Here is a 25,564-nt window from a genome sequence, read left to right on the forward strand (position 1 = left end):
CTCTCCAACTCCATCACCTGCAGCTGGAATCCAGCATTAATGGGAGCTACAGGTGGCATTAAAGGGCAACTGCTGAGCACAGCAAACATGAGCTGGGCACAGACCATGGTGGGATTTGCTGCACTTGGAGCAGATCCCTGCTGAGATTTGATGTTGGCCTTTGTGCATAGGATGGGGTGTGGGTGCTCATCCATCCCATCTGTGCTTTTAAAAGTTTTGGGAGCTGGGAATGTGTCAGAGGGCCACACCAGTCCTGGTAAGGCTTCCGCCCTTGTGCTGTGGGAACCATGGCAGACCCTGTGTAGGGTGACATGAGTCACCTCCTGCACCCGACCACGGCAAGCAGAGGGGCCACGCTCCCTGTGTCTGTGATGTCCTGGGCTGAGGAGGGGCCTCCTGGTGGCTTTGTCCTCCCAACCTGCTCTTCCCTGGCAGTGGAGGCTGTAGGAGCCTCATCCCTGCTGCATCCCACATCATCCCCATCCCTGCTGCATCCCACATCATCCCCATCCCTGCTGCATCCCACATCAGCCCCATCCCTGCTGCATCCCACATCATCTTCATCCCTGCTGCATCCCACATCATCCTCATCCTTGCTGCATCCCACATCATCTTCATCCCTGCTGCATCCCACATCAGCCCCATCCCTGCTGCATCCCACATCAGCCCCATCCCTGCTGTATCCCACATCATCCTCATCCCTGCTGCATCCCACATCAGCCCCATCCCTGCTGCATCCCACATCATCCTCATCCCTGCTGCATCCCACATTAGCCTCATCCCTGCTGCATCCCACATCATCCTCATCCCTGCTGCATCCCATATCAGCCCCATCCCTGCTGCATCCCACATCAGCCCCATCCCTGCTGCATCCCCGCCGTGCTGGTTGTGCAGCACCGTGCTGCGCTGCTGCCACCGTGTGAGCAGTCCCCGAGTTCCTCCGCCCCGGAGGAACTAAAACAAAACTGTGTTTGTTTTAGGTGTGACCGCCCGCGTCGGTGCACTTTGCACCGCGCACGTTGTTGTGCAGACGCTCACAAGAGCCTTTTCTCTGGCGAGGACTTTAGACTGAGAAAGGCAAATATCGCAACAGCAGGTGGGGGCATGGGGCGCTGTGTGGGATGGCCGGGTACCCCACAGAGGGTGCTGTCCCCAGCAGCTCCTGGTGTGTGAGCCAGCTGTGCCGGTGCTGGCATCACCTCTGCGTGACGTTACAACAGGAGCTGGGTTTACCTGCCGTGCCACAGCCTTGCACTTGTAACCTGTGGATCAGGAATGGGGTTGAGAGGTCACAGCAAGGAAACAGGGGTGAGTCTGGGACATTTCCTGTCTCTGCACTGACTCACCCCACAGCTTTAGCTGGTCATCTCCCCGGGCTGGATTTTTGGTGATAAAGAGCTAAACTGATGTACCCCAAACAGCTGAATAAATCATCAGGAGGTTGGTGAGCTTTGGCACGGGGTGGGTCACAGAGTGTGGGTGATGGTGATCTCCCCAAAAACTGGTGTCAAGGGCTGCTGCTGAGGCTGCTGGTTTATTGCTCAGGAAATTTGGGAATGTGTCTGTCATTAATTCACCCATTTTCAGTGTTTTCCCTGGAGGAGTTTTCCACTGGTGCTGCTTTGTATGTCCAAAGCCAGCACTGGACGTGTCCTCGAGTCCTCGCCTGCGCAGCCCAGGGGATGCAGCAGTGCCTGACGGTGTCCCTCACTGCAGACATCCTTTGGGACATCCTGCTCTGCCACTCCCCACTTCAGCCCCTGTCTTACCTCCCCACTGCCCCGACCTGACACAGCCACGAGCACCAGCAGAGCACGAGTGGCTCCACTCCATCCAGCTGGGACGCTGGAGCTGTGACAAGGCCTCATATCCAGGTAAGAAGGTTTCCTTGGAGTTTTATCACTGCTAGTGATTGATCTCCCAGCATTTTCCTGTTCTTGGACAACAGCCCTCATTCACCATCTGCTCTTAATTTTGAAAGGCTACATTAATCTCTGCTCAACTCTTTTAAATAACCAGCTGCACAACACCACCGTAGCCCTTCTCTTCCAGCTGTGCTCTCCTCAAGCCCTGGGTCTCCTATTCCCAAGTCCTGCCCAAGCCAGAGCTTCACTGAGGGGATGCAGCAGCCCCCGGAGCAGCTCCAGGAGGAAGCAGCAGGTTATTTACTGTCATTACTGTGAACACAGTGGCTTTATTTACACTGTTTTCCAGCTGCAGACGTGCTTGAAGCAGCAGACGGTGACCTGGCACGGTGGTTGAACTGGTTGTACCGGCACCGCAGCCCCGGGACACCGGATCCTCACCCCGCCAGGAGATGCTGGCAGGTCACACCCTCCCACCGGGAGCGTGTGGAAATGCCTCCCAAGTGGCTGCTTTTCCTCTTTTTTCCCACTTGCATGGCAAGTTCCCAGCCTGCAGCCCAGCAGGGACTCTAAATTGGGGTGCAGGAACCAAGGCATGAGGAAGAGAGAGAAAAGTATAGAGCGGTGTGTGTGGGCTGGGCATGGGATCTGAGGAAGCCCATCATGGAGCAGGCTGGGATGGATTTTCATCCTGGGGGCAAAGCTGGGGCCCTGCCATGTTCCATTATACATTATATTTATATATGGATGTATATTATATTTCTGGTGTTTATTAGCTGTTAACTCTATTAATCATCAAATCACAGAATAGTTCGGATAGGAAGAGACCTTAGAGACCATCTCATCCCACCCCCTGCTATGGGCAGGGACAGCTTCCACTATCCCAGTTTGCTCTAAGCTCCATCCAGCCGGGCCTTGAACACTTCTAGGGATGGGGCAGCCAAAGCTTCTCTGAGCAACCTGTGCCAAGGCCTCCCCACCCTCACAGGGAAGAATTTCTTCCTCATATCTAATCTAGATCTGCCCTCTGCCAGTTTGATCCCATTTCACCTTGTCCTATCACTCCATGGTTTTACAATAATTATTACAGTAATTATTACAATAATTACAGTATAATGTACATGTGCAGTCTGGTGGCTCTACTGACCTGACTCCCAGGGATGGGCTTTGCCTCTTCCAGGACAAGCATCCAGCTGTGGGTATCCCGGAGTCAGCTGGAGCAGTGCTTCTGGCTCACTGTTGGGAAGTTTTGGAGGAATCCAGGAACATGTCCAGGCTTCCACTGGACATGTTGAGCACCTTAGAGCAGGAAAAAGCAGGGAAATGTTCCAGTGAGCAATTTCTAAGGCAGGATAATGTGAGCCCCTGGCACCTCTACACGTAGCAGGGCATCAGATGCTCCTCTGAAAGGCCCTTTTTGTTGCCTGCTGGTGGTTCTGGTGGGGCTCCAGTTTCCTCTTGGCATTCCTGTGCTCTGTACCCTGCATACCTGGCTGGATAATCACCCTGGAGAAGTCCCAGCCTGGGACTGGGCAGGGAGTGTTTGCAGGGGAAAGATTTGAGCTGCCAGAGATAAATCCCCACATTGGGATGGCTGCAGAGCTGGAAAGGGAAATGAGCCCAAGGGATGGATGTGAATACATTATCCCACAGAGAATGTGTGTCAGGGAGAGGCAGGTGCTTTAGCAGCCATCCAAGGGGTGAAGGCAAGCCCCCCTTCCTTGATCCTGCTCCACTGCCACTGAAAAGCCCATTCCTGGCCAAAATTCAGCTTTGTGGAGTGGGAACCCGAGGAACCACGTTATGAATGTCCCCTCTGTGCTCATGGTCTCCAGGGCCTCTGCAGGGGGGTGACCTGGCTTGGGCACGGAGCTCTCCCTGCGCCGGATTGGTGACAGTCACTGTGTGAAGTCCATGTTCCCCCCGCTTTCTTACAGAGAAAACAATTCCCTGTTGTGTCTCCTGACTGCCAGAGCTGCTTGGGATGTCAGGTTTGTGTTTGACACGGGAAGGTGGAGAAGGAGAGGGGAAAATCCACCTGAAGTGGGGTGAATTTGCCTGAGCCAGTGGCCAAGCCAAAAAATGCAAAACAATCCATCCAAGGGGGGGGGGGAAATGCAGTTTTGTTTAATAATTGTTTCTTTTTATAGCACAGCTCTTGGAATTGCCCTTTGATTAGAGAGGGGAGATATCACGGGCAGGTGAGTCAGTGGAAAATACCATCAGCTCCATGTGGGATTGTGCTCCTAGGGAGAGATGCAGGGAAGCAGCGGGGGTTTCCCAAGCATCCTGAACACCAGTGGCCCCAAGGCAGGGCTGTGGAGCTGAGTCACGCCCGGTGATGTGACAAGTTTCATTTGGTTCACGATGGCTTTTGCCTCCACAAGGTCTCGCAGGGCTTAAGGGACAGGAAAAACTGCAGTGGCTGGTCCAGCAGCATAGTGATGCAGTTTTTTTGCTTGGATCAGGAAAAAACCCACCCTGAGTATCATCTCTAACAGGATTTGAGTCCTTGGTGGTGTTTATTATTACAGCTGGGTGTGAGAAGAGCCTGGAAAAACACATCCTCATTGCTGCTGGGATGGCAGCCAAGGAGAGGTGACACTGGACACGGCGTTAGCTGCACTGAGGTTTGCCAGAGCCCAGCTCTGCTCCCCGTGGCTCAGTCTGGAAACCATGGGAATGTCTGGCTATGAGGCCAAGGCATGTGGCCAGGAGCCATGGTGAGGGCCATGCCTGAAATGGCTCTTCCCAGCACACAAGTGGTTAACTGGGAATGTTTATAGAGGGCAGCAGACTGACAAAAAGTGCTTTCCAGGCTCCCTGTGAGTGCAAGCTTGGCTTTGCTCTGTTGAATGCAGTGATGAGCCTGAGTGATTTGAGTTCCTCAAAATGGGGCTTCTGCAAACAAAGCTTGAAACTCATTGAGTAAAACTTCCGCTCATTTCTACAAGAGTTTTACAAAGCTGGTCCATTGCAAGATGGGTTTTAAACTGTAGAATAAAAACTAAAACTTTCATTAGGTGTTGGGAATAAATTTTTCCATGGGAGGATGGTGAGGCCCTAGCTCAGGTTACCCAGAGAAGCTGTGGCTGCCCCATCCCCGAAAGTGTCCAAGGCCAGGTCGGATGAGGTGTGGAGCAACCTGGGATAGTGGAAGGTGTCCCTGCCCAGGGCAGGGTGGAACGGGATGAGCTTTAAGGTCCTTTCCAACCCAAACCATTCGGGGATCTATGAAAGCAGAGATGTGGGGCTGTGATGCACCAAGCAGGGGCTGCAACTCCGAGGCGGTGACGCGACCGGCATCCCCAGTGCGACCCACACCTGGCTTTGGGGGGTCTCCCTAGTGGTTTGAGGGGAGTGTCCCTACTGCTTTTGGAAGTCTCGGTTCCCGGAACGGAACGGCGGGGCCGGTCCCGGGAAGCGCCGCCCCGGAGGGCCGGGCCGGGGAGGGCGGAGCGGCCCCGCAGGACCCACCGCAGCCGCCGCCGGAGGTACGTGGGGTCGGGGCAGCCGGGAGGGGACGGGACCCTCTGTTCTGGGACTCTTCGGAGCTCTGGGAACCGGGAGCGGGGCGGGCTGGGCTCAGTCCCACCGGGAACAGGACCGGGAACGGGACCAGGAACGGGACCGGGAACGGGACCAGGAACGGGACCAGGAACGGGACCGGGAACGGGACCGGAGGGGAGTCGGAGCCGGGTCCGGCTCGGGCTGAGCAGGATGACTTCCAAAGCTCGGGGAAACACCTGCGAAGTGGGGGGAAGCACCCCTCCAAGCAGGAGCAAACACCCCCAAAGCGGGGACGCGCATGGGGAGGTTGGAGCGGCGGCGTTTGGGGAGCGGCGGTGCCTCGGGGTCACCCTTGGGGACACGTGGGCTTGGGGCACCTCGTCAGCCCTGGCAGGCGCCGGGCTGGCCGTGCTAGGAGTGGTGGAAGAGTGGCTGTGGTTTCGGGAACCATCGGCTGGCACTCTGGGGGAGGACCAGCAGCAGGGAGGGGGCCAAGGAGTCCCCCCGGGCCGAGCCCAGCCCGCTGCCGGTGCCCACGGGTGGGCAGTGTCGCGGATCGCGGGCCCGCCGTGGCGATGCCCGTCCCCGGGAAGGCGCAGGAGCGGTGTGCCAGCCAGGCTGTTGGGACAGCAAACAAAGCCAAGGAGAAGGACATTCCCGCAGGCCAGCTCGGGGCCGGGCGGTCCGTGAGCCCAGCGCCGGTCACTGCGGGCTCGGCCCTTCCTGCCGTGACATTCCCGCCTGGAGCTTTGAGGGGCTCGGCAAACCCGCGGGTCTCTCCCAAACGTGTCCCAGAGCGGTTGTCTGCTGGTGTTGGCGTTTGATTTTTGGAGGTGACGTGGTGGGGACGAGCGTCGCTGAGCACAGCGTAGCTCGAAGTGTGGATGTGTGAGCAGAAACCAGCAGCTCCATGAGCGTGTCCCGTGTGAGATGGGCTACCCTTGGCTCTGTGTGGTGGATGGAGCCTGCTGAGGTGAAGCTGCACCCGGAGGTGTGGTCCTGGATTTCCAGCTCCTTAAAGCCTCTCTGGAGCAGACCTAGGCCACTGCCAGATGGGATGCTGCCACAACACATCCCTCTACAACAAATCCAAGCATCCTGCAGCTGTCCACAGCCCTGGATGTCCTGGCATGAGAGCCAGAAAGGGAAACCTCCCAGGTGTCAGTGAAGAACATGTGGGTGTGGGGATGGTGAGCCCAGCCCTGGACCCGGGTGACTCGGAAGTATGTGAAACACCTTTGATTTTAGCTGTGTAATTACACGGGCTGGAAAAGCCTTGGGAAGGGCAGTGGCTGGGGAAGGAGGAATGTTTGGCCATCGGTGCCCTGGAGAGAGCTGAGTGCCGGTGCCTGGCGCCGTGGCGGTGCTGTAGGAGATGCCAGAGGGCCAGGGCTGGGCAGGGCTGTCTGCCTGCCCTCCTGCCTGGAGCCTGGGAGGAGGGATCCCTCCAGCAGCCCAGGTATGTGTCTGCCTCCCCGTGCTGCTCCATGCTTCCCTCATTCCCAGTGTATTTCACAGGCAGAAACTGATGTCAGGGTGCTGTAGAAGCAGCTAAATATCCTGTGTGAGCAGTGCAGGTGGCTTGGAGCAATATAATCCCCAGCAAAGCTCCATCCATATCAAAATACCCGTGCCCACCTTGGGGAACACGGCTGCCCTGAGCCTGGCTGCTCTGTGTTGCTTGGCTGCCCAGCCTGCTCCGAGTGCCCGGGCTGGCTCTGAGTCCTCCAGCATCACTCACTCCCTTCCTGCCCTGGGGGCTCCTTGGCCGTCTCCAGTGGGTTTTCTTTGTGGTTATACTCATTGGAAAAGCATGGGGAGAGGTGATGCTGTGTTGGGGAAAAACACGCTGCTGGAAATCCAGGCAGAGGATGAGGAAGGCGGTGCTGGCGAGGCCGATGGCAGCCAGTGGCAAGTGCCAGGTTAGTGACTTGCAGGAAGGGGAGATAATCATCCAGGGGCTCCAGTGGTGGGACAGGAGGTGCTTAAAGCACTCCAGAGGGGCTGGGAGGAAGCAGGAATGCTGAGTTCTGCTTCAGAGGACATCAAAAGGGCAGATGGGTAATGTCTCCCCGTGCTGCAAGGCTCTGGAGGGGGTGTGTTTGTCTGGGTGTTATCTGGGGAGAGGTCCCAGAACAAAAACCAGGGGGAGGCTGTGGAGGAATGGCTTTATCGCAGCAGAAACAGCAGATTAGAATTTTTTTTCTTTTTAAATTCCAAACTCAGAGGTGCAAAGTGGTGTCCAAAGGAAAGCAGGAAGGAGGAAGAGTCAAAGTGCTGGGATTTTCCCAGGCAGGCATGCTTTCCCAGGCCTAGGTGCACAAGGAATTCAGTTCCCTGGAGAGAGGTGAGCACCCCTGTTGCCTGGAAAACAGAATAGATCTTCCCAACAGCATTAGAGTGGATGTAAAAGCAAACCTTTAGTGAAAGCTTTCAGGTACACAATATGGCAAAAATCACACATGCTATAGTATTTCTACAATTTTTGTAAGGTTAGTAGATTAGTATGCTTATCATATACTCTCCAATTAAAAGCTTAGTTGATTAGATAATAATTCCAGGGTCCTGCCCACTGGAAGCAGTCCAGAGGCTTTTTTTTACCCCACTTTTGTTTTGTCTGGTCCAGATTCTGTTTGGAAAACAGGACATCCTTGTAGTTGATTCTTTTCTTGGAATAAGACTAGACAGTATTTTGGGAAAGCGTTTCTAAGGTTAGCTTGTTGTTCCTAAATGTAGAGAAGAAAGATAAGAAAAGTACTAGGAGTTACAGCCATGCATTAACAATCTACAAAGCTACAAATATATGAAAAATATTAAAAGCTAAAAACCTTAGGCATCACCCCAAGGCCCCTCCCTGGTTTAGCAGAGCTGGGCCTGAAAGCATTAGCGTAGCAGTTGATCCCAGTGCAAATCCCAGAGCCTGGAGCAGGAAAAGCCACAGGACAGTGTTTACACAGCAACCAGGACGCAGGCAGGGCCTCGGTGCCAGCGTGGCCTCGGTGGCCACGGCAGCATTGTCCCCAGGAACAAATGGCAACGTCCTGCAACACAAACGTAAAAGGACTCCCTGTCCCTGTCCCTGTCCATCACCACTGCAGCAGGCGCCGCTTGGGTGGGTGCAATGGAATTAGGGGGAGAAGGAGTCTGGAAGGCAGTTCCTTGTATCTCATTCCAAAGGCCAAGGTGATGGCTGCTGCACAGTCATGACTACAGCTCTGGAGTTTGGCTACCGTGGCCTGCATGATCAGTGCCACTTCAGAAACCCTTGGCAACTGTGCCCAGAGTTCCCAGGGACACAGCAGAGCTGGATGCATGTGGCTTGGGAATGGCCAGGCACGGCTTTGTGGAAGTGGGGTGTTTTGTGGCTGCTGTCACTGTTGTTCTGCTTGGAGGCCACGGCCAGCCAGGTGGATTGCAGCAATCTGAGCCTGGGCATGGGCTTTGCCCTTGTTTTGCAGGAACTGGCAGAGCTGGGGGCCCTGGGCTCCCTCTGGAGTGGGAGAGCCTTGGGCAAGGTTTGAGGAAAACATCACTGTTCCCCCAGTGCTGTCTGCAAGGTACAACTGAGGAGGGGTGGTTAAAAACTAAATTTAAGAAAGAGGGTAAAATACCTCCTTAATGTCTGTAGGGAATGCTGCAGGCAATGGAGATGTGGTTGTGTTCTTTTGTGCTCTAGGCAGGAAGTGTAAGCCCTGATAGTCTGCGTGGGGCTGTCTCTCCAGATTCCTGTTCCCTGGTGAGATGCTCTAAAATGGCCTGGAATTTGTCCAAAAGATCAGAAATTGGCTAAATCAGCAGCAATGCTTATTTTCGTGACTCAGCTGGATTTCTCTGGCTGTTCCCTGCATCCCCTGGGCTGCATCTGGCCAGAAACATCCCTGTTCCTGGGCAGGGGTAACAGGGGCAGCAAGAAGGGACAAAAACAGAGAAACCATGGCAGGGAGTTGGAAGTAGATGGTCTTTAAGATCCCTTCCAAACCCAAACATTCTAGGACTCTGTGAAAATACCTCACAAGTCCTGACCTGTTGCTTTTTAGACCCCCACATGGAGTTTTGTGTTCCTGGTGGGTTGAACCCAGGTGGGTGTAACGAGGGGAGGGCTCAGCACGAGGTTGTGGCCATTGCAGAAACAAACTCCTGAGGATGTGCCGGGCCAGAAATTAGCAGGGAAGGAGGTTAATGAGCAGGTTCTCTGGGTGGAAGCATGAAGATGGAGGGAGAGCCTTGTAATCTAACACAGAGGAGACTGGAATCTTCGGATGGTTGGAGAACGGGTTTAATTTCCCCCAGAATTTTCCAGAAAATTAGCTGTGTGATTGATGATGGAGCCACACCCTGTTTTTTGGAGGCAGCTCTGAGGGGCTGTGTCGCTCTGTGGCGCGGTCCTGGGGAGCGAGGAAGCCCCTGGAGCTCATCCCGTGTCTGGTGACTGCATCGGGGCTCGCCCTGTTCCCTGGGCTGCAGACTCATCTCCCGCGGTCCCGTGACAAAGGTGCCGCTGCTGGAGCGTGAGCGGGAAGGTGATGTCACGGCAGGGAAAAATCCAAAGGTTGTGGAGGGCAGAGGAGCGTGGGTGCTGTGAGGGCAGCAGGGGGTGTCGGGCTTCCTCGTGAGTCACCCAGCGGGGCCACAGCTCCTGCCAGGCCACCGGGATGGGGAACACGATCCGGGCTGGCTCCGTCGGGGGGGCTGTGTCCCATGGAGGGGGGCTGTGTCCCATGGAGGGGCTGTGTCCCATGGAGGGGAGCTGTGTCCCATGGAGGGGCTGTGTCCCATGGAGGGGGGCTGTGTCCCATGGAGGGAAGCTGTGTCCCATGGAGGGAAGCTGTGTCCCATGGAGGGGAGCTGTGTCCCATGGAGGAGCTGTGTCCCATGGGGGGGCTGTGTCCCATGGAGGGAAGCTGTGTCCCATGGAGGAGCTGTGTCCCATGGAGGGGCTGTGTCCCATGGAGGGGCTGTGTCCCATGGAGTGGGGCTGTGTCCCATGGAGGGGCTGTGTCCCATGGAGGGGGGCTGTGTCCCATGGAGGGAAGCTGTGTCCCATGGAGGGGCTGTGTCCCATGGAGTGGGGCTGTGTCCCATGGAGGGGCTGTGTCCCATGGAGTGGGGCTGTGTCCCATGGAGGGGCTGTGTCCCATGGAGGGGGGCTGTGTCCCATGGAGGGGGGCTGTGTCCCATGGAGGGGACCTGTGTCCCATGGAGGAGCTGTGTCCCATGGAGGGAAGCTGTGTCCCATGGAGGGGCTGTGTCCCATGGAGGGGGGCTGTGTCCCATGGAGGGGCTGTGTCCCATGGAGGGGCTGTGTCCCATGGAGGGGAGCTGTGTCCCATGGAGGGAAGCTGTGTCCCATGGAGGAGCTGTGTCCCATGGAGGAGCTGTGTCCCATGGAGGGGGGCTGTGTCCCATGGAGGGGCTGTGTCCCATGGAGTGGGGCTGTGTCCCATGGAGGAGCTGTGTCCCATGGAGGGGGGCTGTGTCCCATGGAGGGGGGCTGTGTCCCATGGAGTGGGGCTGTGTCCCATGGAGGAGCTGTGTCCCATGGAGGGGCTGTGTCCCATGGAGGGGGGCTGTGTCCCATGGAGGGGCTGTGTCCCATGGAGTGGGGCTGTGTCCCATGGAGGGGCTGTGTTCCATGGAGGGGCTGTGTCCCATGGAGGGGAGCTGTGTCCCATGGAGGGGCTGTGTCCCATGGAGGGGAGCTGTGTCCCATGGAGGAGCTGTGTCCCATGGAGGAGCTGTGTCCCATGGAGTGGGGCTGTGTCCCATGGAGGGGCTGTGTCCCATGGAGGGGAGCTGTGTCCCATGGAGGGGAGCTGTGTCCCATGGAGGGGAGCTGTGTCCCATGGAGGGGCTGTGTCCCATGGAGGAGCTGTGTCCCATGGAGGGGAGCTGTGTCCCATGGAGGGGAGCTGTGTCCCATGGAGGGGAGCTGTGTCCCATGGAGGGGCTGTGTTCCATGGAGGGGGGCTGTGTCCCATGGAGGGGAGCTGTGTCCCATGGAGGGGCTGTGTCCCATGGAGGAGCTGTGTCCCATGGAGGGGCTGTGTCCCATGGAGGGGACCTGTGTCCCATGGAGGGGAGCTGTGTCCCATGGAGGGGAGCTGTGTTCCATGGAGGGGCTGTGTCCCATGGAGGGGGGCTGTGTCCCATGGAGGGGAGCTGTGTCCCATGGAGGGGCTGTGTCCCATGGAGGGGCTGTGTCCCATGGAGGGGAGCTGTGTCCCATGGAGGGGGGCTGTGTCCCATGGAGGGAAGCTGTGTTCCATGGAGGGGCTGTGTCCCATGGAGGGGAGCTGTGTCCCATGGAGGGGGGCTGTGTCCCATGGAGGGGAGCTGTGTCCCATGGAGGGGAGCTGTTCCTGCTGCTGCTCCACCTGCCGCCCGTGCCAGTGCCTTCGGGGCGTGTGGTGCTGAGAACGGGCTTATCCCGAACCTTCCCATGAACAATTAACACTTGGAAATGTCGCAAGAGCATCTCTAAGGGCTCCGGCAGCCTGCAGGGGTAGGGGAGAGGTGCGGGAAGCCCAGAGGAGGCGTGGGTGCCCCCCGGGCTGTGCAGCCGTGCCGGAGGAGTTTAATGGTTCGGAGATCCTGGTGTAAATCATTGCCAGGGCAGGGCATGGGCAGGCAGGGAACGGCGTGGGGAGGGGTCTGGTTTGCAGGCCAAGGGGAAGGGGAGCACTCAGGCATCACTCACCCACCTGATGTGGGGCCCGTTGTGAAAGGACAAGGGGAGATGATTTTAAAGTAAAAGAGGGATAATTTGGACTGGATATTTAGGAAAAAATTCTTCCCCGTGAGGGTGGTGAGGCCCTGGCACAGGTTGCCCAGAGAAGCTGTGGCTGCCCCATCCCTATAAGTATTCAAGGCCATGTTGGATGGAGCTTGGAGCAACCTGGGATAGTGGAAGTTGTCCCTGCCCATGGCAAGGGGTGGGATGAGATGAGCTTTAAGGTTCCTTTCCACCCAAACCATTCCGGGTGGGATGAGCATCCAGACAACGCTGGACCTGAGGCAGAGACAGCAGCAGCTCCCCTCCCAGGGTACTGACGTCAGGGCACTGCTGGAGCAGCGATAGGAACAGCTCTGGGAAGCCAGGAGAGAGCTAATTCAATGGAGAAATTGACTGGAATAGCAAGTCTCCTGCTTTAATCTGATTGCTGGGCTGATGGGTAGCACTGCAATGGATCTGTAAAAAACTTCCAGGCACAGGGGTGACGTAGGAGCTTTAATCCTGCCCACTTCCAGGACTGAGGTGCCTGAGGGGAGGCACAGAGGCTGTGAGCAGGCACCGAGATTTAGACACCACTGGGTAGATGTGACTGGCCATGTGTGTGATCTGTGCCCACCGTGGGTGCAGCGTGATTTTCCTGCCCCAAGGCCAGCACAGCTGTTCTCAAGTAAAGTCTTGGCTGGCTGATGTATTTGTGGCAAGGATGGGAGCTCAGCTGGATCATCAGGTGAGGGAAAAACTCCACGGGGCACAAGCAGAGAGCAAAACCTTTGTGTGGGCGGGCAGAGGCCAGTGCTGGTACCACCAGTGGCGGGCTTGGAAGCGCTTGGGTAGGAGCATGGCTCTTGGGATCCAGGTGAGATCCAGGTGACATTGCCACTTTCTCAGCAGCTGCTCAAGGGGATGGAATTAAAGCTGGGCTCAGTGGATACCTCCCCCCAGGAGCACACAGAGCAGGAGTCCGTGCTGGAGCTGGGCAAGGCACGGAATGACGGGCTTGTCCCTGCCTGCCAGGGCAGCTCCCATCGGGCTGGGATCCGCAGCTCCTGGGTGTCCCAGAACCCCAGAAAACCACGGGGGACAAGACTTTACCCTGCCCAGACCCATGTGGGGCCAGGGATGTGTCCAGAGGGGCTGGGACACCCCTCTGGGAGTCTCCACAGCCATGCTGGAGCACGGGCAGTGAGCAGGGAAGTTCCTCTGCAGATTCCTCCTCTCCGGGCTTGCGTGCGTGTCTTTTCCTGCTGCAGCCGCTCTGTTTTCTGGGAGTGCTGTTTTAGTCTGGCCCTTGACCCTGCAAACTGGGCGTGCACTCAAGCTAAACAAGCAAACATTTTGCTTTTGAGCTCAGGAGGGTTGAGCTGAAGGGTGTGGGGGGGTGTATGGATATAGCACTGCTGACAGCACAGACCAGAGCCACCGTGAGCCCAACTCAGCATCAAGAAGCCAGGGAGGGAAGGAGAGCTCTCTGACACGGCACATCCATAGATCTGCAAGGCTCACTGGGCTGGAGATGGGGCACTTCTGCTGTGGGGATGCAAGCTGCCCACCCGTGGGTCACAGGACCCGAGGCCAGGGAGGCGAGTGGGCAGGAGATGTGGTTCTGTGTGTTTATTTTTGGAAATCGAGCACGTTTGGTTCTGGTGACTCAGAAGACAGTCAGAGGAGGAGTTCCCACCCGTGGCCTGGCTGGTCGGGAGTGTTCGTGCTCGACATCCCTGAGGGATGCAGCTGGGGCACTCAGCACCAGCCTGGGGAGGGTAAGAGCCAGCCTGGAGTGAGCCAGGGGCCCTAGCAAGGGCTCATCATCCCGGCAGCCCTTGCCAGCAGCAGCTGGGGGAAGCCACAGGGTCGAGCTGGCTGGGAGAGAGGCAGTTTTGGTTTCTGTTCTCTGGGCAGGAAGGCGTTCCAGGGCAGGCAGCCAGCGCCGTGAGGAGCCCTGCTCCCTCTCAAACAGGGGGAGAGGAAAAGCTGTTCAGCTAGAGATGTGTTTCTGAGCATTTCCAAGTTGGTTTGCATTGACAACAGCTCTTGAAATAGATTTTGATGGCCTTCTTTTAGTGCTGTGAAGCTGTCAGTTATCACACTCCTAAGGACAGGCAACCTAAGCCCTGAGCAAACATCAGTGATTTGATTGCTTTCAAAGGTTGGTGGATATTACAGCTGAGAAAGTAGTGAAGGACGGGGATGAGAACGGCCAGGAAGGATCCACCTACCCTGCTCTATCCTGACACGCACTCCTCAGGCGGGGCAGCGTGAGATTCCAGTGTCAGTTGGATCAGCTGGTGTCGTGGTGGCCGCAGAGCCTTTGCTGTCTGCCGTGCGCTCACCACAGCTTCCCCTCTGTCCCCAGAGCTCGCCGCCTGCCCGGGGAGGGGGCCGCACGCATGCCAGCAGGGCTGCAGCCCCCCTGCCCCGAGCCATGCGGTGACGCGGGCACAGCCCCCAGCAGCCATGGCCCAGTCGCGGGCCAACGGGTCCCACTACGCCCTGACGGCCATCGGGCTGGGCATGCTGGTGCTCGGCATCATCATGGCCGTGTGGAACCTCGTGCCCGGCTTCGGCCCCCCCGACAAACCCGGCAGCCACGCCGGCAACAGCAGCAAGCCCGACCGCGGCTCCGGCGGCATCCTGAAGAGCAAAACCTTCTCGGTGGCCTACGTGCTGGTGGGGGCGGGCGTGCTGCTGCTCCTGCTCTCCCTCTGCCTCAACGTGCGCGACAAGAAGAGGCAGAGCGAGGACCTCGCCATCGCTCACGTGCAGCGCCAGGTGTCTGCGGAGCCCTCGCAGCAGGAGGACAGGTGAGGAGGCGTTCTGGGGACAGAGGGAGCGGGATCGGGTGTGGGAATGAAGCCAAGGGCTCTTGGTACTCGGGAAGATCTGGAGCAAGGAGAGGAAGGCAGCACGTGCTGAAATGAGGAAGCACATTCCGTAGTTTAGGGTTTTGGTATGTGCTGGAGATGGGGAAGGAATGGCTCCGGCTGCATTAATGCAGCTGTAGGTGGAAGGGAGCCCTGTTGGTGTGTGAGGTGGGCTCTAGACAGAGCTGTGGCCAGGGCAGCGTTGGCAGAGGTGCCACTCCTGGCGGGGTTGGCCCACGGGAGCGAGCTGAGGGAACGCTGGGCAGGGTCGTGGGTGGCATGGAGAGCAGGAGGCTCCTGCCACACGCCGGGAGAGCAGCCAGAGGGGCAGGAGAGGGGCTGACTCTGCCTCGCCGGCTGCAGCCAAGGTGCCAACCAGCCTTGGAGACTGGCCTTGGAGTTTAGACCCGGTGAAAGTCTGCGGGGCTCAGCTGTTTGCTCAGGGAGCTTTGTGGGGCAGAGCAAAGGCTGCTGCCACAGCAGGCACAGTCTGGACAAACACAGGCACGGGGGAAGTACCTGTCCATCAGCACGGCTCCCTGTGCAGAGAGAGGCAGGGGAGCATTGAGGGGAGCAGTGTGGGGTGCAAGGGGACAGGAGGGGACAATGGCTCTGCTGGCTCTTGTCAGGGTCTGCAGATCCTCGGAGAAAACTGATTTTTCATGTTTGATTGGAAAGTTAACTTCAGAATGCCAAAGAAATGGCAAGTATTGTGTGTAGGTACCTGTGCATAGACGGTGGCATAGAGTTGAATCTCTTTGCAGAAAATCCCGAGGTACCCAACCCATAAGAAATCAGAATGACAAAGACAGAGGGGTGATGTCCTTTTCTAATGTATTTTGACTGTTTTTTGTGAGTGGAGGAGAGAAACTGATGTTCTCTTGAGGGAAGAAATCACTCCTGAATAGAATAGAATAGAAAAGGGTCAGTGGGCAGAGAAAGTGATGATCAAATATGGCCATAAGTCACAAGAAAATAAAATCTGTCTGAACTTAGGTGGGGTCACAATTTATTCTGTCAAACAAAAGGAAACTGGCATATAATAGAGAAGGGCAAAAACTATTTCTGGTTGGGTGGGGTGGTTTTATTCTTCCCTCTCCATCCCCTTCCCACAACGATGCTACCCAGACTTAACCCTTTCCCCTCCAGTCAAGAAGAGGATGAAGACGTCTCTTCGCAATATTATGTGCCCAGCTACGAGGAGGTGATGAACACGGGCTACTCTGAGCCCAGAGACTCGGACAGGAGCAACAGGCTCAGCGTGTCCCTGCCCTCCTACGAGTCCTTGGCAGGGCTGGAGGAGGGCAGCGCGGCGCCGGGAGCGGCGGGCGGGGAGCCCGGCCCGGAGAGGCCGCCCAGCCGGCACAGCTCCCGCCTCAGCAAGCGCCTCAAGCCCCTCAAGGTCCGCAGGATCAAGTCAGAGAAGCTGCACCTGAAGGACATCAGGCTAAACCTGGCGCAGGGCAACAGCAGCGTCCCCATCACGATAGAGCCCCTCACCCCTCCGCCCAAGTACGAGGAGATCCAGGAGAAAATGCCAGTGAGCCAGCAAATGCCTTAAAAAAAAAACAAAACAAACAAAAAAAAAAAAGAGGAATCTGTGATGCTGCTTGGTTGAGGGTTTTCTAAAACCCACCGTGGCAAGAGGGGGTTGGTGTGGGGGTGCAGAAGCAGCCAGGGCTCCCTGGAAGCTGCCACATGGAGGATGCGCTGTGGCACAAGGATGGGACTCATTTTCCCTGGGACTGGGTTTTACAAAAGACTGTGGGGAAAGAAACCTGAACACCAGAAGTTCTGCTGCTGTGAAGTAAATGAAGGCTGGGCACGCCAGAAGTGTCACTTATGGTGTTTGATATGAGACCACCCAGTGCATCCTCTCATCTCCTCTCCCCCTCTCTTCCAGCAAGACTTTTCCAAGCCACCAAACTGATGTTGCAGAAGGATTTTCCAAGTGGAAAAGTGAAATGTTCCTTTTTTCGGGTGTCTTTTCTTTCTGAGGAAGGGGAAGTGCATTGCCAGAGAAGCACCACGGCTTTCCCTGGCTCCCAACTGTGCTGGGCTGGTGGCCCAGAGCCAGCCCTGACTCCTGCCAAGGTCTCTGCTGGCTGGTGGGAAGCAGCTGAAAGGGACCTTTCCTGCTCCTCAGGGAGAGGATGGATTTTGTGCCTCTGCTGCTTTCCCTGTTGTGTTTTGAGCTCCATTTGAGGCAAGTGGGTGACTCTGGGGTGAAACCACTGTTGAGCATCCTGTGCAGGCAGACTGGTCTGAATAAACATTTTGTATGTTGTGTTTGCGTGTGTGTTCTGTACATTGTGTGTGAGTGTGTTGTGTACATTGTGTTGTAAATGTTGTGTGTGTGCTGTGTATGCTCTGTGTGTGTGTTTTTTACATTGTGTGTGTGTTGTGTGCATTGTGTGTGTGTTGTGTGCATTGTGTGTGTGTTGTGTGCATTGTGTGTGTGTCTTTTACATTGTGTGTGTATTTTTTACATTGTGTGTGTGTTGTGTACATTGTGTGTGTGTTTTTTACATTGTGTGTGTGTTGTACATTGTGTGTGTGTTGTGTACACTCTGTGTGTGTGTGTTGTGTACTCGTGCATGGTTGGCCCTTCCCAAGGTTTGTGATCCATGGGCAGATGCTGCTCCATGGGCATCCCAGCCCTGTGCAGGCTTCCAGCAAAGCCATCAGAGTCCATCAGCACATCCAGCCACGGGCTCCCTCGGGCACTCTGAGGTGGGATTTGCCAGTGTGATGCTGATATCCATGTAATCCTGGAATGGTGTGGGTTGGAACAGATCTCCAAGGTCATCGAGTCCAGCCACTGACCCGTCCACCCCGGGCCATGTCCATGTTACGGCTCAGCAGAGCCTGGCTTGGTGCTGTAGTTGATGCAAGGTATGAGAGGAGTCCAAGTGACCAAAACAAAGGTGGAGTAGAGATGCTGGCCCAAAACCACCCGACAGTTTCTCTTGTTAATTATTTCCTATTGCATTTCCTAATTTCTGTTGTTCTGGACAAGGGCAGGGAGTGACAGGTCTAAAGTGAATGGCTTCAGACTGGCAGAGGTTTGCAGAGAAGCTCTACTTTGCCAAATCTGCTGCTTCCGCCTTGAAACGAAGCATGACGAAATCTTGCAGTACTTGTGAGGCCAAGCTGGGGTTTGGTGGTGGCAAGTGTGGCTTTTTCCGTTTTTTTTTTTTCTGCTGTAGAAGGGTGTGGCAGCCTAGGACCAAGGAAGGATGGAGAGCACTGACAGGTGACAGCATCCACCTGACAGTAATGTTTATCCCCCTTGCCTGAGGTTGCAAGACCTGTTTGTGTGTGTGTGTGTGTGCATGATAGTAAATAAAAAATAAGTAAAATGGGGGCCAAAAGGTTCTTTGGCAGCCCTGGCAGGTGGCAGGGCCCCTGTGGGGTTGGGATACACGTTCCCACTTGTGTCCCCAGCTGATGGGATCACAGTGACCACGCCAGCTCGGAGCTGTGTTGTGCTGCCAGGACAATTGCTTGGAAAAAGGAGAGGAAAAAAAAACCCTAGACTAAACAAAATAAACGGGAAAAGCTCACCCAGGCTGCAGCAAGGCCAAGGTTTCCAAGGCTACTGCAGCCACACTGCCAGCTGGGACACGGCCACTTTTGGGGTCATTTTGTACAATTCCAGGCGTGCGTTGGTTGAGCCGCTCGTGACTCAGGTTGTGTTGGGTGGGAGGTTGCTGAATGAGGAGTTGGTTTCTTGGTGCAAGCCTTGCAGGTGAGGGGGCCGGGCAAGGTGAGCCTTTCCAAAGCACTCAGGGTGTTTCCAGCTGAAATCCCACACCACGACCATCGGGAGGCGCAGAGGGGCCGAGGTGGCCGAGCATCCTAAAACGGGGGGAGGATGGAGGGGAGGGAAGGGGATGTGCTGGGGTCCTCCGTGCAAACTGTGGAGGTACCAGTTTATGCTGGGATTGATGGCCAGGAAAGGGGCTTGGCAACGCAGGGACGAACCTGGAGCCACCCCCAGCAGCGTTCCCTGCCTGTCCCTTGCCTGCTCCCAGGCTGCAGGAGCAGCAGACCGTCATGCAGCCCTGGAATTCTCTGCCTCAGACAACAGCATCATCCTTCAGGACTTCAACTCCCCCCACGGCACCTTTGTCAACAGCTGCCAGGTCCAAAACGCGGCCGTCAGGGTGAGGCCGGGGGACATCCTGAGCTTCGGCAGCGCGGGAGCGTCCTTCGAGCTGGTGCTGGATGGGGCTGCCCAGGTGGGGGGGATGCCCGGGGAAAGGTGGGCGAGTTCTGCCCGGGGAAAGGTGGGCGAGTTCTGCCCGGGGAAAGGTGGGTGAGTTCTGCCCAGGGAAAGTAGGGTGAGTTCTGCTGCCCGGGGAAGGGCACCCAGCAGAGGTGGGTGGGGATCTCCAGGGAAAGGCACCCAGCAGAGATGGGTGGGTGTTGCTGCCCAGGGAAGGCTCCAGAAGCAGGAGCTCGCTCCCAGCTCCTCCGGGCAATCCTCGGGAAAGGCGAGGGGGTCAAACGTAAAGCTGGAGCTCCCTCTGCTGAAGAAGCTCGAGCAGTTCATAAGGAAAAGGAAAAGCACGGGACAGGGCTGCATTAGCAAAGGTAGATCTGGAAAACGTCCTTTCCCTCTATTTGCGTTTTATGTTTTCTCTCAATCCACTTACTAAGAGGAAAGTTGGGGTTTAGGAAAAACCTAAAGCAATTGAAAAGTTCCAATATAATTTTTGCCATTTTGGCTCTTGGAGAATCCAAGATGCTGCCTAGGTAAAGCCAGGTGGTGCTGGAGCAGTGAGCAGTTGGATTCCCAAGGGCAGGTGAGCACAGGATCGGGTCTGCACAGCGACACAGAGCCTGTCCATGGGGTGCCTTTTCCTCACTCTGGGATCTTCCTTTGGAGGAGCAGCTTTGAAGCCTGACCCTGCTGCCTGCAGGGAGGGAACCACCTCGTCTGTGAAGTGTCTGGCAGGGGAGGGATCGCTCCTCTGAGTCTGAGAGGAAGGTGCTGGGCAGAGGAGCTGGGAATCGCACCCTGCCATGCCCAGACAGAGACTCTGTCAGGATTTTGTGCCAGTGGGCAGCAGCATGAGCAAAAGCAGCAGGGCTGGGATGTGCCCTGGGAGAAGGGAAGGTGCTGGAGGTGCAGGGAGCCTGCACTGGGGTCTGGGGCTCTGTTAACAGCCGGGGATTGCAGGACCCACACCCAGGGCCAACCCTGCTGGCAGATGTTTCATGCAGCCCTTGTCACTGAGACCTTGATGGTGGCTGGTCCCCACTGCCCTGGAAAGCTCTGCTCATCAGGAGAGCAGCACAGTGTCCTAATTGCCAGTCTGGGTGGGAAGGCAGAAGGGCAATGAGGCTCACTGGGGTGAATGGGAGAAACAGAGGGGCAGGAGCATGTGTGAGCCAGGAGAGCTGTGAAAGGAGTGCTGCTGGATGGTGCAAACGATGTGCAGAATTAGGGCAGTCAGATGGAGAGGGAAAAGCTCAAAAAGCAGAAAACCCCAACCATTTCCTTCCATTTCAGCAAAGGTCTGGATGCCTGAATGAAATCTGATCGTTGGACAGTGGGAATGGGAAAGGACTAAAACTGTGCTTCCACTGAGATCTGTGCCTGGGTTTTGTGCAACACAGAGGGTGTGAATCCAGGGCTAAAATCCTTCCTTAAATCTTGCAGATAACTTGGTGTTTTCCCACCGTAGATGCCCCGTTCCCCCATGGAGCATCACACAGGGTGGACTGGGCAGCTCCAGGTGGTTCAGAGCCCAAACCCTGGACTCCTGCATCTCCTCTGTGCCTGCCCTCGCTGCAGGGGCAGCTTCCCCCTGGCTCCCTGGGCAGTGGGGCCCCAGAGCCCCCCGCCACGTGCCCCATCTGGTGCTGCTAAGGCAGCCTGGGGGTGGAGCACGGCTGGTGCCACCTCTCTGACACCTCCAGCAGGACCCCTGTGCTGAGGCCAGGTACTCCATGATGCCAAAACCAGCCATTTGTGTCCTGGTGTCCTCACAGAGCCGCTTGATTGGAGCAGAAAAGTGACAAGAATTGAGCAACATTGTCCCCTGGAGCTGATCAAAATCCATGTGTGGTCCTGGGTGGCATTTGGGTCAGGGAAGAAATGAGCTGTGACAGCCCAAGGGGAATGCTGGTGCCCTTGCAGAGGGACATTTCCTCTTGTTTTTCCTGGTGTGGGACCCAGAAAGGCCATGACTTGATCTGCACCACTGACTCCTGTGCCTGTTCCTGGCTCCTGTTTGAAGTGGTGTTTTTTCCTCCTTTGAAGTGGCTGCCTCGAGTGAAGGCACTTTAAAATAGATCTGTATCCAATGCACCTCTGGAAATAAAGTATGTGACAGAGCAGGGCAGAGGTGAGGGTTTGGGCTGGAGAATGAGACATTTTCCTAAAACCTCCACCCTAAAACTTGCTTTATATATATTCCTATATTCTAAACCCTTAAACTCTAAGTTTTCCACCTTGTGACCTTACACACTTCTATTCAAACTCCACAGCCACAATCCCAGTTCTATCATTCCATTTTGGGAGCTTCTCCACGGCCCCAGCTCAGTGCAGTGTTCTCCTGGGGGTCAGTGCCTGGCAGCACAGAAAGGCTGGAATTCTCAGTGACCAGGGCTCCAACACCTGCTCCTGGCAGGGAGGGAGGGTGGGAAGCGGATGATGCTCAAGGTCCCGTCCAGCGCAGGGGTTCAGGGATTCTCTGGATTCCCTGGATTCTCTGGTTTCTCTGGATTCCCTGGTTTCTCTGAATTCCCTGGTTTCTCTGGATTCTCTGGTTTCTCTGGATTCCCTGGTTTCTCTGAATTCCCTGGTTTCTCTGGATTCTCTGGATTCCCTGGTTTCTCTGGATTCTCTGCTTTCTCTGGTTTCTCTGGATTCCCTGGTTTCTCTGGATTCCCTGGATTCCCTGGATTCCCTGGATTCCCTGGTTTCCCTGGATTCCCTGGATTCTCTGGTTTGTCTGGTTTCTCTGGATTCTCTGGTTTGTCTGGTTTCCCTGGATTCCCTGGATTCTCTGGTTTCCCTGGTTTCTCTGGTTTCTCTGGTTTCCCTGGATTCCCTGGTTTCCCTGGATTCCCTGGATTCTCTGGTTTCTCTGGATTCTCTGGATTCCCTGGATTCTCTCGTTCAGGGATGCCGGGAGGGTCAGGCACTGCCCGGCACTGCGAACAGACTCCAACTCCCGGCAGCCACCGCGCGGGCCCCGCCATGCGCTTCCTGCCCCTTACGTCATCTCCGCGCGCCGCCCGCGGGCCGTGCCGCCGCCATGGTGCAGCTCGGTGAGTGCGGCGGGCTCGGAGCGGCCCGGCCCGGCCCGGCCCGGCCGTGACCGCCCCGCGCTTTCTCCGCAGGGAGCCGCCTCCTGAGGGGCCGCGGCGGCCACGTCGTCATCCGCTTCGCGCTCGGGGGCTGCACCAACCGGCCGTTCTTCCGCATCGTGGCGGCCAACAGCAGGCGCGCCCGCGATGGGAAGTACCTGGAGCAGCTCGGCTGCCTCGACCCGCTGCCCAACGCGCACGGCGAGAAAGTGGCGGGGCTCAACCTGGAGCGGCTGCGCTACTGGCTGGGCTGCGGCGCGCAGCTGTCCCGGCCCGCCGAGAAGCTCCTGGGTAGGCCTGGGGCGGGCGCAGGGATGGGGACGGGAGGGCCCGGGCTCGCTCCCGCTCTCACCGCGTCTTACCGGGCAGGGCTGGCGGGATTCCTGCCGCTCCACCCCATGACGGTGACCGGCGCCGAGAGGCTGCGCCGGCGGCGACAGCGCGAGCAGCAGCCCGAGGCTGCCCCTGCGGACGGCTCGGCCGAGCCCGGCACCGGCACCGCGCCCTGACACGGCCCGGCCGGGGGGTCCCGAGCGGCCCGGGTCTGCTCCGGCCCGGGACTGCTCCGGCCCGGGACTGCTCCGGCCCGGGACCGCTCCGGCCCGGGTCTGCTCCGGCCCGGGACCGCTCCGGCCCGGGTCTGCTCCGGCCCGGGGCTGCTCCGGCCCGGGACCGCTCCGGCCCGGGGCCGCTCCGGCCCGGGACTGCTCTGGCCCGGGTTTGCTCCAGCCCGGGTTCGCTCTGGCCCGGGGCTGCTGCAGCCTGCCCGGACCCGAGGATTTCTGCCCTGTCGGTGCATCCGACCCCATTAAAATGTTACCTCTGCACTCTGCACCGTCCGTGTGCTGCTTTCTCTGGACTCCTCCCAATCCAGGTTTGCTGTTGCCACATTTTGTGCACAGAAGAGGTTTTGCTGCTCTGATGCAGCTGCAGAGGCATTCCAGGAGGAAGTTCCCCAGGCACGCCGTTGGCTCCAGCGCTCTGCCTGCAGTTGTGGCACATCCTCTGCCTTTGGCCTGCTCCACTTGGCAGTGTTTGACTCCTGGCTGTGATTTACTGTCACAGAGCAGTCCAGCGGTTCAGGGCAGGCCTGGCACAGGCAGATGCAAAGGGAAGTGCAGCTGGTTTTCTGTTTACTTTCTCCAGAGGTGCAGATACTTGTGCTGCCCTGACAGTCCCGAGCGCACCCTGCAGACATCAGGAACCTGGGCTGGCCAGTTTTCTTTCACAGGGAAAAGGGCCGGTGTTTGTGCCCAGGGGCCTGTGGCCCTGAGTGGGCGTCTGCCTCCAAAAAATCCCAACAAGCACAGATGTGTCCCAGACCCACCACCAGAGAGGTTCTGGGCCTGTTGGTTCATTTAAAAGCAAAGGAGAAATATTTCAGTCTTACATAAAGAGGGACTGGGGGAGTGAGTTACAAGTCCTACTATTTAATCCCATATTTGATCCTGTTCCAAGAGACAAGAAAGCCACCAAATCTCTCTCCTACTTTAGATGCACCCCTAAGCTTTTTGGGGTTTCCTTTGGTGCAACTCTTAGACGATTCTACAGATGTCAGGCAAAGACAGGTTTCCAGTGTTGCATCTCCATAAAGCTGTTAGTGTAACCAGCCCAGCAGAGGATGAGTTGACAAAACACTTTAAGAAAAGGGCCTGGCTTGCTCTCACAATACTGAGAAAGAGTGGTTTTATTTCTGCTCATGGATGAAAGATGAGGTGATTAAAAAGCTATTCTTGGAAGTGAGTGAGGCTATGGAAAGTGGTGTTTTTCTGTTACACTTCCCTCTTCTTCCATGCATGTGATATGTTCAGCATCACATTTTCTCTAAAATGCAAAGTGCACTCTGGTGCACTGGTTTCTAGGAAATTCCTCTCTAGCTTATTCCAGATTTCCTTTCCTTGCTCCAAGGGGAAGGTTGGCATCAGTAGTGTTTTTCTTACCATAATCCACAGGTACCACACAGCTTTTCCTCTCTGGAGCTTTCCCCTTTGAACACAAGGTCTGTCTGTAATGCTTCTTTTAGACAGTTCCGTGGAGCCCTGGCTTTTGGCCCAATTTAAAAAATACAAACAAAACCAAAACAAAGCCCACATAACACCTCAACCTTACCTTGTTATTAAATAAGAAATCCCACAGCATCCACAAGGCAGTAAAAGAGTTGTTTCTGTGCCCTTTCCCATACTGAGAGCTCTGGGGCTGCTCTGCAGGGCAGGAGGGTGAGGGACATTGGCATCACACACTCATCTTGCATGGCTCAGTGCTAACAGGAGGTAAATGAAGGAAGTCCTAAGGGGAGAGTCTGGCAGTGCCTCACCTAACTCCCTCTTCATTGTCCACGAAGTACTGGGTCTGTCTTTTCCTATGGACCAAATTAATGACTATTTCCAGATGTACAGACTGTTCCATGTGGCTCAGAACAGTTTGTGCTGCAGAGCACAGCCTCTGGGCCTCTGTGAAGGCAGCCTGCTGGGGAAGCTGTGGGTTCTGTGCACAGTGCTGTGCACCAGGACAGGACAGCTCAAGCTCTAAAAAAAGAGGAAAATGGATGTGCTGGGCTTATAAAGCATAATTCTCAGCTGCTGTGATGCTGACAGCAGATGAGGGCTGAGAACAAATTACAGTGAACATTTCTAGCACTGTGCAGATGGTGAGAGGTGCAGGGCTGGGAAAAGGGTGTGTTTGAGGCCTCTGGAATTTGGTAGAGAAAACCAGTAGCAGGTAGTTGTGAGCACTGAATGCCATTTACACTTTGGACTGAACCCACCTTTCAAAAGATTATTTGATGCTTTTCTCTGGAGCTGTGAAGAGCCCCTCTTGCTTAAGGGGGCTGTAGATAATAGTGGAGTGCAGAGGGATATAGGTTCAAGGGTGTGTTGCTGTAAACACTTCACTCAATACTTCACAGCAAGAGCCTGGGCAAAAGGAGCAAACATTTTCCTTTCTTGGTAGGAAGAAGCATTGTTCTGACAGAGTTGAGTTGTATCCAATCCCCTCTTCCCCAAAGAGTTGTGTGGGCCAAAAAAAAAAACAAAAAAACCCTGTAGTAAATCAAAAATAACTGAAAGGAACAGGCATAAAGCAGAAGCAGAGTTGGGTTTCATCAGGCTGGCACACAGCAAAAGCCAGGCCTGAAGAAAGCTGTGGGTGAAGCTCAGACCTCCAGCACAGTAATTCTTCTCAGCACTGACAGTAATTCTGTACATTCCTCATGTTTAAGTAGCTCTTGTAAGTTTGGTTAGCACTGTACTCACACAACCCAAAATCTTCAT

The 25,564-nt window shown here is 56.1% G+C and overlaps 2 protein-coding genes across 3 annotated transcripts; both read left to right on the forward strand.

The window, feature by feature from the left end:
- The first annotated feature begins 5,319 nt into the window (after window positions 1-5,319).
- TMEM51 (transmembrane protein 51) lies at window positions 5,320-17,258 on the forward strand. 2 transcript variants are annotated; one of them, XM_053997823.1, is made up of 3 exons: window positions 5,320-5,359; window positions 14,462-14,909; window positions 16,119-17,258. In XM_053997823.1, the coding sequence occupies exons 2-3, from the start codon at window positions 14,563-14,565 to the stop codon at window positions 16,528-16,530; spliced, it is 759 nt and encodes a 252-aa protein (XP_053853798.1). In that variant the 5' UTR covers window positions 5,320-5,359; window positions 14,462-14,562; the 3' UTR covers window positions 16,531-17,258. The 2 variants fall into 2 exon arrangements, with proteins under 2 accessions (XP_053853798.1, XP_053853799.1); XM_053997824.1 differs by lacking the exon at window positions 5,320-5,359 and adding an exon at window positions 7,678-7,722.
- Window positions 17,259-22,095: 4,837 nt separating this feature from the next.
- Window positions 22,096-23,129, forward strand: MRPS16 (mitochondrial ribosomal protein S16). The gene is given in 4 exon segments (XM_053997426.1): window positions 22,096-22,193; window positions 22,195-22,256; window positions 22,329-22,586; window positions 22,665-23,129. Coding segments are annotated over 4 exon segments (543 nt in total). The 5' UTR covers window positions 22,096-22,110; the 3' UTR covers window positions 22,805-23,129.
- Window positions 23,130-25,564: the final 2,435 nt, after the last annotated feature.

This window comes from Vidua macroura, chromosome 23 (assembly GCF_024509145.1).
Source record: "Vidua macroura isolate BioBank_ID:100142 chromosome 23, ASM2450914v1, whole genome shotgun sequence".
Classification (NCBI taxonomy): Eukaryota; Metazoa; Chordata; class Aves; order Passeriformes; family Viduidae; genus Vidua; species Vidua macroura.

Coding starts and splice junctions, on each gene's coding strand:
- TMEM51 (XM_053997823.1), top strand. CDS start 14,563: ATGGCCCAGTCGCGGGCCAACGGGTCCCACTACGCCCTGACGGCCATC. Junction 14,910..16,118: donor CCCTCGCAGCAGGAGGACAG/GTGAGGAGGCGT, acceptor TTTCCCCTCCAG/TCAAGAAGAGGATGAAGACG.